Source organism: Anthonomus grandis, chromosome 1 (assembly GCF_022605725.1).
Source record: "Anthonomus grandis grandis chromosome 1, icAntGran1.3, whole genome shotgun sequence".
Lineage (NCBI taxonomy): Eukaryota > Metazoa > Arthropoda > Insecta > Coleoptera > Curculionidae > Anthonomus > Anthonomus grandis.
Window position 1 is genome coordinate 45206519 of NC_065546.1, and position 15498 is coordinate 45222016.

Below are 15498 nucleotides of genomic sequence, written 5' to 3' on the forward strand. Positions count from 1 at the left end.
GCCACGAAGCCTACGTTTCAGCACGATTTTGCGTCTTTAGAGCCAGAAAATCTCAGGGAGGTTAAATTTTAAGAAACAGATAAGTAAAATTGTTAATCCTGAAGAAAACTAAAATCAGTACCGAAATATTGCGGAAACAAAATTTGCAATTATTTATCCACAAAATGCCTTATCATGTCCTACAATGTACTTTATATTTCCGTGCCTTATGCTTCTTTTTATTGGTTTACTACTTTTACGATTAGAGGTGAAGAAAACAAAATATTTGACTGCATGCAGCGTTTTTCTTTAAAAAAAGCTTTATCCTTAAATGTTAACCTAAATGTACTCCCAACGCCAAGAACGCTAAAATTTAATTAATGAAATGGCACCAATCTAACCGAAAAGGAACAAAAAAAACAACTTCTTACTGGTAAACATTACTTTCGTCTTATTTAAAACATAATTTACAGTACAATTATAATAAAAATTGAATAAATGGCGCAAGAAACATAATACAATATTATAAGTAAAATAACGTCTAAGTGTATAATACAACAATACATTCAACAACATTAAAAGTCTTAATATCCACATCTTCAGAAAACACGTCATATAGATAGATAGATAGTTCTAACACTGGCTTTTCTTTGTATTTCCATTATAACTGAATATAGATTTAAAAATTGTGCGTTTAACTGGAAACCCTGATACTCATTAATCGTTAAGACGATTTTCAAATAGATAATGTATATAATGTGATTCCATGTGCGGCGTTTCCAAAAGAAGTCAGTTTTTCAGGCGAATCATCAAAGGAAACACTACAAACCAACAAATGGGGTTTAAATTTCATTCGTCATTAGTTTGTTGATGCGGAAGTGCGTATAGTATAGGACGTATAGGAAAGGTAAATATAAAAACATACATACCAATTTTTTACTTAAAGGATTGAAAACATGGTTTAACTATTATTATGTTGTAGTTGGTTAGTAAAATTTAATTTACATATTGTAGAATAGATTGAAGCCACAACAGTATTTTTAATATGATTAAAAAAATTCAATTGAGTTCACGCTTATGGAACCCTGGTAAGAGAAACAAAAAAGACTGAAATATGGTGCATTACATATGATGCGCCATTTTGCATCAACGATTAATGAGTAGCGGGCTTAATGTGTGCAAAAAATTGGAAAAATCGTTCAATAAAATACAATCAAATTGATTTTTGTAGCTCTTAAAAAATCCACTAAAAATGGCTTCTTATTAAGAAAATTTTACACTAAAAATCAACTTTTTTCACGCTTTCGTGTTAATCGCCTGTGCAACTTCGATATTGGCTTGCAGAAGACCGGATGCGTTGGCGTTACAGTCTGCAGGTGCTACTGCGATGGGCATCGTAGACGCACTTTGAAAACTCACTTCTTCTAAATCTCGTTGGAGTTTTGCTAAAGGCGGACATTGTTGAACGACGGACTGTATACTGTGTAGGACCTGGGAAAAAGTGGAAAATGTATCAAAATATCCTGTTGCTTTGCCTTCCTGTTAATAAAATCGAAAATAGTTTCAAAATCACCTGAAGGTCATATTGGCGAAATTTTTAATAACAGGTTGAATTGATTGACCAAAAAAGTGAGACCTTGATAGGTTTGTTCTCACAGCAGTAAGAAACAAGTTTTCGACAAACAAACATGCGTAATAGAGTAAAATGCGTTCGCACTTCTGATCGGTTTCAAATAAAAAGTTTGATGTTCTTACAAAAATTTCTGATCGTCAAACTTGTTTTCGGATTTACTTCAAGTAAAGTCTGAGAGAATTTCGTGTAGTCAATCATCGCCGATCTTGTTAATATGAACATAACCTCTAACTTGTTGTTTGTGTTTTGTCGTTTTGTATAAGCCCTGATATTCGTTTTAAAATTGTATTTTAAATTGTTGGAATAGTCTAAAAATAAACATTAAGAAAATGAGTGATTTTCAATCGTCGGAAGAGTCTGAATTATTGGAATTTTGAGATTCCGACACAGACTTAGAAGATTTACTTGAAGTCCCAATTTAATAGAATAGAATTTCTTGACTATTTTAGAGAAAGCCCTGAAGTAGCAGCAATTACACAATTTTAAATTCTATTAATAATATGCACCTATCTTAAGGTTGTATTGTAAATTTTTGTTTATAATTTATTTATTTTCACATTTCCCTTTGGCATAAAAAAGTGACGTTATTTTTCTTGCTCCTTTTCTATTAAATTGGACTCCACTTAAGCCTCGTTTGATGTTCGCACAGACGGTTTTAAATTGATCAGAAGTTGTAATATTTTACGCATGCGCATCAAGAATGGTATGGAAACTTGTTAGAAATTTGCAGCAAGAACAAACCTTAAAAGCTTTCTAGGGTCATTGACAAAACAAGGTATACTAGAAGTTTGAACTTCATGTTTTGTGACCTTGAAACATCCATATTAATTTGTCTTTCTTGAACTAATATAATTTTAGAAATGATTATTGAAGAAAAGCAGAGGCTATCCCATTTTAAACTAATATTTGGGGAAGAAGATCGGTACCTAAAATCAGTTTCGGTAAAATCGGTCTACTTTTTATATGGAACCTTCCATTTTTATACCAGTTTTAAATAAATAACTAAAGTTTTAAAAAAAACCATATATACAATATTGTATATTACAAGGTCACGAAAAACGTAATTTTCGTTACTTTTTTCGGAGAAAAGACGAAGAGTGTTTGAAATTTGTGTAAATTTGATCTACATGTAATATTTCTGGGACCTTAAAACGTTCAGCAAAAAAGTGTAGAATAAAATGGTTTCATATGGAAACCGTTATACAGAGTGCAACAAAAGTAGTAGTAGCTTCCCAGGATCGCATTTCCCAAGAAAACTTTTCAGAAAAAACTTGTTTAGTTTTGACTTAAAAATTCAGCGGTGACCTTGTTCTTGACCTCAAGGTCATTTCAAAGCCAACTTTTGTTTTTTAAATAAAAACTCCTATTTTTTATTCAAATCCAGATATATTGAAGGTTTAAATGCCTTAAAATACGTTGAATAAATGCAAAATTTCTCCGCCTAATACACCAAAGGTAATGTAGAGCAGCTCCTGAGGAAGGATTTGGCTAAAAACGTCATACTGGGTATAGGATTTCGGTAGTTGGGCCACTTTTGCTTTTTCTTTAACCACATTCCCACTATTCTTGGGAATATTTTCATAAAATAATTGGAATATTCTTAAATAGATAGTAGTATAAAGGATTTTAGTCAAGGAAGGAGAATTTTTTACTAAATAATTTTATATTAGAATATTTCTTGTACCCCAAAAGCTTGCTGCTTAGAGAGCAAGAGTAACAGCAAGATTTTAATTTATCATGCAAAGGTTTTTTGAGGTATCTTAGACCCTCTTGAAATATTTTCAAAAAATTTTAGGACTAATATATAGTCGTTCCTAAGGATGGATTTGGAAAACTGTCATTCTGGGTTAAGGATTTCCGTATTTAATGCAGTTTTGGTTTGGGTATAAATTGTAAATTTCCAATGACATTTTAAATAAACAATTTTACCTCCAAAGCACCATCAATAGCATCATATTGTCGCTTAGTTTCATTAACAGCTTCTTTGAGATTCTCCGTTAAAACTTCCTTGCCGGCGATAAACTCTTGATTGAGCTCGTTTAGACGCTTCTCTTTCTCTGCCAATTTCTCTCTTAATCTAGGAACCTGAAAAATTAAATATTTTCCCTTTTTCTCTTATAAACAATTAATACTGTCTTGCCTCATTTTCATAAATCGCAGCTCTGGCTAAGATTTCTGGTGAAGGTATTTCTCCAGTTTCCCGGAATTTTTCAATTGCTCTTTCCACTTCTTCTTCTTTAATTTTCGACTCCAGTTCTGCCTTGGATAAGGCAGTTGAAAGGTCGCATACGTCCTGATTGAGTTTCTATAAAAACATATATAATAATATTTGTATAAATCATTAGTGGGCCTTTAAAGCAAACTTGTACTTTTTTATTCAGGATTTTTATTAAAATTTAATGAATTCATTTGGTTACCTCTACTTCCTCTCTTTGCTTATTCAATTCAGATTTAATTCCATCCATTTCGTTATTTTTCCTGCTCAATTGGCCCATCAGCTCCTTCACTTCGCTCTTTAATCTAGCACCTAATAACTCCCAGTCTTTTAATTGTTTAACCACTAATTTATTTGTCTCTTTTTGTTTATCTACTTGCTCTGTCAATGTGTCCCGTTGATCTAAAAAAAACAACATATATTTTACCTTAATGACAGATTTAAATCTATGCGTTACCTTGTAAATCCGCCATACAGTCTTCATTTTCAATTTGTATGATCCTAATCACCTTAAGTAACCGCGTAATAACGTTATCAACCTCGATAACTTGGTCCACAAGTGAAATTGCCGGGAAATATTCGCCTAAAAGTAAGATACAAAAGTTACTAAACATTTTCAGAGAATTCTATATTACATGACAATTAAATGGAACACCATCAATAAATTAAAAATATAATTTAACGGTGTGGCTATATGTCCACCGGCGAAATCTAATAAATAAACGAATAGTTCTGCCGTCCGGCGGTTTAATTATCATTACAATGATTTGTCCCCCGAAAAAATCATTTTATTTACAGTTTGCGGCGGAATGTTTCTGTTTTACATTGAAATCCCGCCGAAATAATTGGTAAAACCGACATAACCTATAATTTTTTCTATTCTCTTTAAAAGCAGAAGTGACAAGTAGATGTGTATGTTATTTGTGTCGTATTTTGTGGTTTGATTAATTAAAAAATATGGATATGGATAAAGATATAAGACTTGGTGAAGTTTTCGATTCCTATGAAGAATTTGTTGAAGCATTAAATAGATATTGTAATAAAGAATACGTATCATTTTATAAACGAGAAGCTAGTACTATCTCAGGGACAAAGAAGAAAACCAAACGCTACATAGACCCCAAATTAAAATATTACCAGTTGAAGTATGCTTGCATTAAAGGCGGTAAAAAGTTTAAGTCATCCGGAAGCGGGGAGCGAAGTACCAGGTAAGTCTGTAAATAGTAGTAAGCAATAATAATTTTAAGTATAATATACAGTCAATTGTACACTGTGTCCCAAATTGGTTGTAATTGCAGGGTATCTCCGTCATTTTCTAAGATAGAGTTTTTTTTTTTAATGGAACACCCTGTATTTTATGACCTCAATAAATAGCCCTTTCTATTTTTCAACGATGTATCACACCTGTATATCGGATAAGCAGTTTTGGTACTATAAAATACAGGGTGTTCCATTTAAAAAAGGGCAAGTTTAAGTCATATTTCAAAAACAAATAAAGAAATTTAGTATTTAAATGCGTCACTTAAATTTTGAAGAAATTTTGTTATTTATGTATGTTTTGTGTATTATGTTTTTTATTTTTATACTGGAATAGCCTGCCCCTTCTTAATATGTGTGATATATTTTTTTAGCACATACAAAGATGGCTGCAATGCTCATATTACATTAAGAGCCTCACAGTGTGGTACTAAATGACAAATAATTAGCACTGAAACTAACCTTTATCATCAAATAAGCAAGGTATATACTGTTATGGCAAATTTTGCATACTAATTTTTAATTATTTATTACTGGGATACTGTATGATACTAATTTTAGCAACTATATGATTATTTACCACAGCAACGACGTCTTTCAGAGGATATACAGGCACACATAATTAATCTGGCAAAATTAAGAACTAAACGCAAAGAAATAAAATGTTACATGGAAGAAAAATTTAATCAAATTATCCTCTTGAAAGACATTCACAACGTGGCCAAAGGAGTAAAAAAATCGGAAGCAACAGATATGACACTAAGCAATAGTATTGAAAAACTGCATACTAAGTATGGTAAGTTAGTAAATTATATTGAGATATAAGGGTTTCATAAATAATAAAGCATACCCTTATCGTTTAAGCCTTAACCTTAACGTTTTAAGCGATGAAGAGAATAAATTTAAAGCTTTGTTGTTTCAAACTAAAATTATGAAACATTATATGTCAGTGTACCCTGAATTTATCTGCATTGATAGTACATTCAAACTATTAAACATAAGAACACCAGTGTTATTAATTATAAATGAAGATGGTAATGGACTTTCTGAAATTGTGGCCGTAGGTATACTAGTTGAAGAAAACATTGACACAATGCAATGGTTATTATCTACATTTAAAGTTTTTTATCCACGATGGACAGAAGTAAAGTCGATAATGGCCGACGAAGATCTAAATGAGAGGCGATTACTGAAAGAAAGTTTCCCTCAAGCAAATGTTCTAATCTGCATTTTCCATGCGATGAGAACTTTTAACAGAGAAATTTCTACAAACAAATTAGGTATAACGTTATCCCAACGAAAATGGTTTATTCTCGCGATGCAGCCACATATAATACTTTGTATGAAGATTTGTTAAAGAATTGTCCACTGACGGTTATTGAATATTTTGACAAAAATTGGCATGATATTAAAGATGAATGGACACTTGGTCCAAAATTTCAACAGGCCAACTTTTTGAATACCACTAATAACAGACTCGAATCACTTAATGGAAAAATAAAGTCACTAGTACAAAAATACAGTTCACTATCTGATTTTATTGATGATTTTTTTAAACTGATTATGGTTATGAACGATGAAAGAGACCATAAAGCTGCTAATTTTATATACGAAGTTCCAATAAGCTACTACAAAAATGATATTACACTTCATACATATTTACAATTTTTAACCACTTACGCTTTCCAGTTTGTAAAAAAACAGTTTTTACAAAGAAAAAATAGTTCAGATTCTAACTATGAGACAGCTCAGTCTTGTAATTGTGGTTCTCATACTTCGATGCTTTTAACTTGCAAGCATATTTTTAGAAAGCGAGAAGAGCTTGGTTTGGATACATGCGAAGAAACTTTATGCAATGAACGTTGGACAAGAAAACACTATTACTCTAATCAACGATTATTTATATCAAATGATATACTGAATGAATAAGATTGTGATCTAGGTGTCATTTTCATTGTGTGAGTGTTACCTACAACCTCTAGGTAACACTCACACAATGAAAATGACAAGTAAGTAACAATAGTGGAACAGGACGGGGAAAGTGAAAACATTACTGATGATAGAATGTGAGTATCAATATTTGCCTGCTGAACCAATTACCGGTGCTCTTGGTGTAATGGACAAAGAATCACTATCTGACACCTCTGACTTAGTTAACAACAACCGAAACTATCTTGAACACTACTAATAAATAATATTAATGACTTAGAAAATATTGTTAACTATGAGATTTGTATGACAGATGAACAAATGGTTGAAAACAACTCGATATCTATATCAGAAAATGGTCACAACAACGACAAAAGCGACACTCCTAAGAAGAACGATGATGTACATAATATGAACAATGTGATTTTACCTGTTGCAATAAAAAAGAGGTAGGCCAAAAGGTCATAACAATACTGTAATTGGTTTGACAAAAAAAGCAAAGAAAAGTACCCGGAAAACTGGCAAATTGACCAAAAAAATCAAACAAATATGGAGGAAATAAATTCTAATATATTGTCTAAATAGTTTTCTTAGTTTTTTTAAGTTTCTTTACATACCTACCCTTTACATACTAGCAGAACTTAAAGCTTGATAGAATTTTCTGAATATTTTCGGCGGATCTCAGCTACTGTGCACTAAAATCTATTTTTTCAAAAAACTATTTTTTCAACCATTACGTTCCGCCGCACTTACTCGTTACTTTAAGTTTTACGGCGGATAAGTTACTTATATGGTAATAAGTCCGTCGTGCGGCGGAATAATTATATTATCTGTAACTTAAACCTATTTATGTCCTAAAAGCTTATCTTTATGCAATTTATATAATTAAAAGTGCGTGTTGTTAGTTTAAAATACTGAAACCCTAAGATTAAAAGAAAAAGGAAAAAAATATAACAAGAAAGGCTTATTTCATGATGTTTGTAAGATTTATTTTCTTTCGCAATAACAATTAATTGAGCCAATACTAAGACGTTTATACATTTGCCAATAATGTATGAGAAAGATCTCTGAAGTATGGCCATTTTAGTCTGAGAGTACTTCTACGAATATTTAAGTTATGTAATCTGTTCGATATGACACTTTTTTACTCAGATATATAAACATCTTTAATTTAGGAACCTTAAAGAATTAAGTATAGAAATGTAAGAAACACCTTTCAGTTATTGATGTTCTGTAATTAAAGTTAATCCTTTGTAAGTAGTTATATTAAGTAATATCTTTTGTAAACGATTATTTTAGGCCGTAAACAACATCTGCAAAATTGATATGAGACAAAACTAATAAATTTACATAAAATTTGCTTTCGTCCTTTTACTAAATGTATGTCTGTTATTATATAATAATTTTAAATTGAAAAATTATTTTTGCACTACACTAGAAACAAGTCTCTGAAATCTCAGATCAGCATTCACGTAAAGGACCAGATTACCAGCAATATTTCTCAGCAAAAGAGCTTGATTTTTTAGTCTAATATTTGAATTTATTTATGTTTTAAATCGCTCTATTGTTTTTTGCCCGTAAAGCATAACCCTAGACTTGATTCAGAGACAGTATTTCTCAGAATATAAAAATAATTTTTGAGGGTCATTATTCAGGTTTTGTAGAGTATTGTTAAATCTGATACTAAAAAACATATATAAAACTTCAAAAAACAACAAAACGTTGCTTATAATGATACCGAATGACATGATATACAGAGAGAAGATCAGAGTACCAAGTACGGATCCTTGAGGTATCCCATTCTCCAATAAAAGTTGAGTAGAGTTGGTATTTCGATAGCAAACTGATTGGTATTTATTGTTCAAATTGCTATTTATTAGTGTTAAGAAACTATCAGGGAAGCGAATATTTTTTAAAGTTATAATTAATAAATTGTAATTAATTCGGCCGAAGGCTTTTTTAGGGTAGTCAAGAATAACCGATAAGGTTAGATTTTCCTTTGTAATATAAAAAACACTTCAAATGCCATGAAGTAGCAAAAAATATTCTTCTCCAGGCAGTTAAAGAGGAGGCAAAAGTTGGTTGTCCAAGTAGTTGAAATAATTCCTTGATCTTTCCAGGCAATACAAATTTATATCTTCTTTCTACCTATAAAAAGTGACTTCAAAAGCCTGGAAGGATACACTTTTCTCCCAGGCATTTAAAGTCAATTTTGCAACAGGTGAAGAGATAGAGCAAATATTGCTTGTTTCTCTTCCAGACAGTTTAGAGTAATTTCTAGTTTTTTTTCACACAAAAAAAGTATTTTTATTGTTATTTTCTTTTCTTGTTTAGAAAATTACTTCAAACGCCTAGAAGTGACAAAAAATCTGTTCCAGGCAGTGTCGAAGGTAAGCAGATACTGTTTCTGTCTAGGGAATAAATATATTAATGTAGCCTATAACAAGTTACTCCTGGAAATATTCTAAAGGATGAGTTTTTTACAGTGTTACAATGAGATACATATGTCCAAAACGGCTGCAACTTTTTTTAGAATATTTTGATGGCAAAAGTATACGGATCCATTGTATGATATTTTTGACAATTTCATTCAGAGTCAGATCAGAATTCTTAAGTCAAATCTGAATTCTGTTTGCCAATTTTTTTTTAATTGCTTTGCTGTTTTGAATTGTAATCAAAAATATTTTAATTAAATTTAAAAACAATTCGAATATGTTAACCATACTTACAACCATTGCCATGGAACTCTTGGCGTTTGTATATGTCACAACAAAATTTTGACGTCTTCTTTAAGAAAGAAACATGGAATCGTAGAAGTTGACATGTTGTTAATTTTAAAGTAGTGAAAAACAAATTATAGGGAGTGATATAAGTGCAGTATTATGGGCAGAGAGGTTTCCGAATATTATAAAATCTTTTCCTAATTTCGCCCTTAAAATCCACAATAGTCGCGTTTTAATTTAAAAGAAGTTTGCTTAGTTGCCCATGGAAATAACAATTGCACAAAAATCAAGCAATTACTTTTACAGAAGATTTGGTGTTGTCAGTTTATCACTAATTTTTGCATTAAAAATGAATTTTTCGAAAGAGGATATGGTGAAAATGATTTACTGTTTCAACTGTTTGGATGCAATTGAGGTAACTTTACTGTTTATCGGCAAGCACAGTTAGATAATTCAAAAATCCACTGTTAACAGAATCACATGTTTTTATGTAGGTACCTACAGATTATGCAAGAATTATCTGATAAAGATTTTGCTAAACGTTTAAAGACGTTTGAAAAAAACAATTTATTAAACCTTAAACTTTAAAAATAGTAAACGGAACGGATTGAAAAGCATTTTTAAATTTGGCATTTTATTAAATTACAACAAATTTAATGATACCAAAATGTACAGAAAAGAAATTTTGTTTAAAATTTACCAAATAATAAAATCTTAAAACTAATCGAAAAATTAACAAAAAAATATTCCTTAAATAAAAAAAATTAAAATTGTGAACAATAACAACAACAAATGACTAAACCAAAAAGGTATGTACATTAAACTATAAATAATGTTTTACATGTCCACCCTGGTGTTGATCACACAAACGAATTCGTTTAACAAAAGAACTGCTTACTTTCTGTAACATTTCTCTAGTTACTTCTTGAAAAACATTCCGAATTCTTTGCTTCATGTCGTTTTTGGTGGTAACAGGCCTTTGATAAACCCGATTTTTCACAAACCCCCACAAGAAAAAATCGAGTTTTATGAGGTCAGGAGATCTGGCCGGCCAAGCAACTGGTTCTCTCATGGGCCCTCACAACACGGCTAAAATGAGGAGGCGCTCCATCTAATTGTAGCCACATTCGTCTTACTGTTTGTAACGGTAGATCATCCAGCTCTTCTTCGAATTCATTTTGCAAAAAATCTAGAAAGTTCTGACCGTTCACTGCCCCATCAAAGAAATATGGTCCAAGAAGCTTTGTCCCAATGATACCAGCCCATACATTAAGTGACCATCTATGTTGATGAACCAGTGGTATCACATGCCTTGGATTTACATCGTTGTAATAATGGAAGTTGTGTCGGTTTACAAATTCATTTTTATGGAATGTCGCTTCATCAGTGAACAACACAAAGTCAAAAAAGTCCTGTTGCAGTTGGATTTGATGCAAAGCCCAGCGGCAAAAGTTTCGGCGATTAGCAAAATCTTGATCGCTTAATTCTTGTACAAGCTGTACGTGATATGGATAAAATTTATATTTTCGGGTGATTCTATTAACAGTGGATTTTTTAATGTCCAACTGCCTTTCAATTTGCCTACAAGAGACATGCGGATTATCTACTAGGGCTTGCATAACAAGCATTTGATTTTGTGGATTTGCCCCTGTTTTGTGTCTTTGTGACATTTCATAATTTAAATTTCCAGTTCTTTTAAATCTCTCCTTTAGTCTTTCAAATGCCAATCGATTTGGATGTCGTTCTGCATCCGGATATCTCTGTGCATAAACTCTGTTTGCCAGTAAATAATTTTTCTCACTTGCACCCAAACAGTAAATCATTTTCACCATATCCTCTTTCGAAAAATTCATTTTTAATGCAAAAATGTTTCGCTTAAGTGATAAACTGACAACACTAAATCTTCTGTCAAAGTAATTGCTTGATTTTTGTGCAATTGTTATTTCCATGGCCAAGTAAGCAAACTTATTTTAAATTAAAACGCGACTATTGTGGATTTTAAGGGCCAAATTAGGAAAAAGTGTAAAAAACTCGATAACTATTACAGATATATATATGATATGTTTAACAAAAAAGAAAGCTTATCACATTGTGAATATTTTAAGATAAAAAAATATGGGTCATTCCATTTGAAAAAAAATAAGATATGGTTGTTTACATTTTTTGGTTTTGGATAGAGTATTGCGAACACCCTGTAGAATATTATCAAATTCTCATAGGATCATAAAGTAAGTGTAAGTATGCACTGACAACCTACAAAAGATTTGGCTTGTAGGATGCCAAATGAGTGAATTATTTTTGTTTTTGTGGAGACGTGCAAACGTCGATTTTTTGATAAAATATTAAATATCTCACAAACGGGTAAGTTTTGGTATAGACGATGCTTGATAAAAGGTATGCAGAATTTTTAAAGCAATGCAAAAATGCAATAAAATATAGGGTGTTCCATTTAAATTAAAAAAGTTGTGTATCATATCACATTTATGAATCACCCTGTATATCCAAAAATATTTTTATGTTATGCACCTTAGACAGTAGAGTAACTTTGTATAAGAAAATTTTTTTTGTATCACTGTATAAGGAGCTATCGTCCGTTATCGCACTAATGGGACACCCTGTATATTACCGGTTGTTTAAAAATCCTCACTGAATGAGAACCCTACGAAATCAACATCCCTGATCTATTAACGTCAGGTGTGGTATTTTCAAGGATAGAGTTATTGACCTATATTTTTTTCAATGTCATTTAATTGGGCAGTAGATGTACACAGATTTTTTTTTAAAAATCAGTTACCTCTATTACTAAACCAGAATATAAATCCTGACATATGGTTTCAGTAGAACGGAGCCACCCTATTATGCAATAGAGACCGAAATCTCCAATAGAGAGAGAAAATAGTAATTATTTGAATGAAATTTTTGAAAGCAGGTGGATTGATGAAGGAGGTCCTGTCAACTGGCATGCTCGTTCACCAAATTTTACCCCATTGGTTTTTTTTAATGGAAAATATAATGCAGGATATTTTTAATAAGGATAAAGTACAAGCTACTGCACCAATGACCCCAGAGAACCATGATAAACAGAATTCGTTATATTTATTTATAAGTGACACCAAAAATGTTACAGCGGGAACGAAACGGGCTTAAAGAAAGAATAAATAAGTGGTTGGAAGTCAAAAGCGATTATTTTGAACTTCTTAAGGATAATAAACGATAAATAATTAAAAATTAGGTGGTAGAAATTTGTTTTATTGTAGTTACATACTTGGTCGCAATTCCATAACCAGAAGAGTAATTTAATTTTTTTTGCAGAACTCGCATTAAACGTAGATTCTATTATTAAAATAAAAACACATCATTCCATTTAAAATAAGAAAGTGACATTCTCTCCCTCTTTGGGGAGGGTGAAGGGATAAATGTCAACAATATCATAAAATGTCCCCCTGGTACTAAAATACCCCCTGTACTGGTGATGTCATCAAAACACTGACACTGTAAAAAACTTGCTTTGTATAAATGTGAAAAGAATATTCGAATAATACTGAATATTCTGTAAATACTTTCTTCTAATCTTACACCTAGAATAATCCTATAGAATTCAATGCAAGGTGTTTTTAAATATTTAAAGGCTTCCCGTAAGCGTATTTACATACTATACTACAGCACAGAGCACCAGAACTCGGCGGCTCTGCACCGCAGTATAATATGTAGTTGAGAAATGCGCTTATTTGTCACTACATACTATACTACGCTACAGAGCATTAGAAAGAAAAATGTTTTTATGTGATTTTTTGGTGCTGTAAAATTGGTAGTAACAGTGAATAAATGTGTAATTATTTACGTTATTATTATTATTGGTTTTTGTTTCATTGTTGTTGGTGATTTTAATTTAGAAGATGAGGCGTGTTAAAATATTTAATGAATAGATTAATGCTACTTTAAAATTTAAAAACAATGTTGCGAAGGTGTGTTGTATTTTGGGTTTTAGAATTTCGATAGTGCTTTATTTGTAAGTTAGGTTTTTTATTTTTATGTATATGAATACAAAGTATGTATCTAAATGAGTACATATAAATTGTTATACTCTATTTCAGAAGTGTATAGAGCAATAAACTGGGGAATTCCGTTCTGTTTGGCTACATTTCGTGGTAGTTCATAGGCGCAGGTACTTATAATATTTATGAATTTAATTTTCCCGGATTAAATGCCTTTATTTTGAAAGAGATTAAATACTAAATAAATACTTTTAATCCTTTTGTATAGGTACCTATCTTTTAACGCTTTGTAACATGCAAAAATGGGGTCAGGTAATATATACAGACTATAAATACTTTTAAATCATATTTTAAACGTTAGTAGTCACTGCTACGCTGTAGTGTAATCACAATATTATTATCCCAATATTTAAAAAATGGAGGTATTCAGTCCAACGAAAAGATGTACTAAAAATTCTCCACTATCGCTGAGTGAAAAAGTTATTATTTTAAATGTACATGATTGCATAAAACACGATCACCCTAGTTTTACTGTGCAAGAAATTGTTGAAAAATGTTCTCGAATGAGTGGAATTGCAAAGTCCACCATTTTCAAATTGTTGCGGGAAAGAAAAGTAGCAGGTCAAGTGGAATCTCCCAAGCAAAAGCCAGGATGACCTACAAAAGTCCTTGATGAAAATGCTAAATGTATAATTCGAAGAAAAGTTCACTCTTTTTATTTTAAAAAGGAAATACCCACCCTAGACAAAATTTTAATGAAGCTTGGCCGAGATGACAGTATTCCGTTGATAAGTAGAAAACTTTTATGGAAAACTTTAAAAAATATGGATTTTGCCTGGGAAAAGCATAACCGCAAAGCACTTTTACTGGAGAGCGACGAAATTGTTTGTTGGAGACGACAATACTTGAGAAGTATCAAGCAGTACCGCAGGGAGCAAAAGAAAGTTTTTTATCTTGATGAGACGTGGATTAACGAAGGTTATATAGTCCAAAAAATGTGGCAAGACAAAAATATAACCAGTGCTCGCCAAGCTTTCATAGAAGGCCTGTCTACGGGTATTAAAGTACCTTCGGGAAAAGGAAAAGACTTATAATCACACATATTGGAAGCGAAGAGGGATTTTTAAAAGAAGGTCTGCTAACCTTTGAGTCGACTCGCACAGGAGATTACCATGAAGACATGAACTCAGACGTTTTCGAGGATTATTTTGGTGAAATGATAAAATTTCTTCCGGCTAATTCGGTGGTGGTTATGGATAATGCAAGCTATCATTCACGGCGAATAGAGAAGACGCCAACTTCAAGTTGGAGAAAGCAAGAAATTATCGATTGGCTGACTGCAAAAGGTATTGCGTTTAAAGCAAATTTGATAAGAAAAGAACTGCTAGCAATAGCAAACTTACACAAAACTCGTTTCATGAAATACGCCGTGGAAGATATAGCCGAAAAATATAATATAACTGTACTGCGCTTACCGCCATATCATTGCGAACTAAATCCTATAGAACTGATATGGGCGAAGGTAAAAGGATTTGTAGCAAGACAAAACACGACTTTTAAAATGAAAGATGTTAAGCTACTGTTTGATCAAGCCATTACGGAAGCGACACCAGAGAATTGGCGAAAAGCAGTCCAGCATGTAATTAAGCAAGAGGACAAAATGTGGGATCTTGACAACCTCATCGATCAGACAGTCGATCCTTTAATTATAATGTCAAGAGGTGATGACAGTTCGTCAGATGACGAAGAAGACTTCAATCTATTATA

General features: G+C 31.9%; 1 protein-coding gene across 2 annotated transcripts in view; it reads right to left on the reverse strand.

Annotated features, from left to right (window-relative positions):
- Positions 1 to 403: 403 nt before the first annotated feature.
- LOC126736802 (uncharacterized) overlaps positions 404 to 15498 on the reverse strand; it is an 84935-nt gene continuing 69840 nt past the window's right edge. For both annotated transcript variants that reach the window (XM_050441362.1, XM_050441366.1), the window contains exons 11-15: positions 4285 to 4410; positions 4030 to 4229; positions 3753 to 3917; positions 3542 to 3697; positions 404 to 1470 (exon numbers count right to left, since the gene is read on the reverse strand). In XM_050441362.1, the coding sequence (XP_050297319.1) occupies positions 1276 to 1470; positions 3542 to 3697; positions 3753 to 3917; positions 4030 to 4229; positions 4285 to 4410 (842 nt within the window). In that variant the 3' untranslated portion in view covers positions 404 to 1275. The remainder of the gene's footprint in view (positions 1471 to 3541; positions 3698 to 3752; positions 3918 to 4029; positions 4230 to 4284; positions 4411 to 15498) is intronic.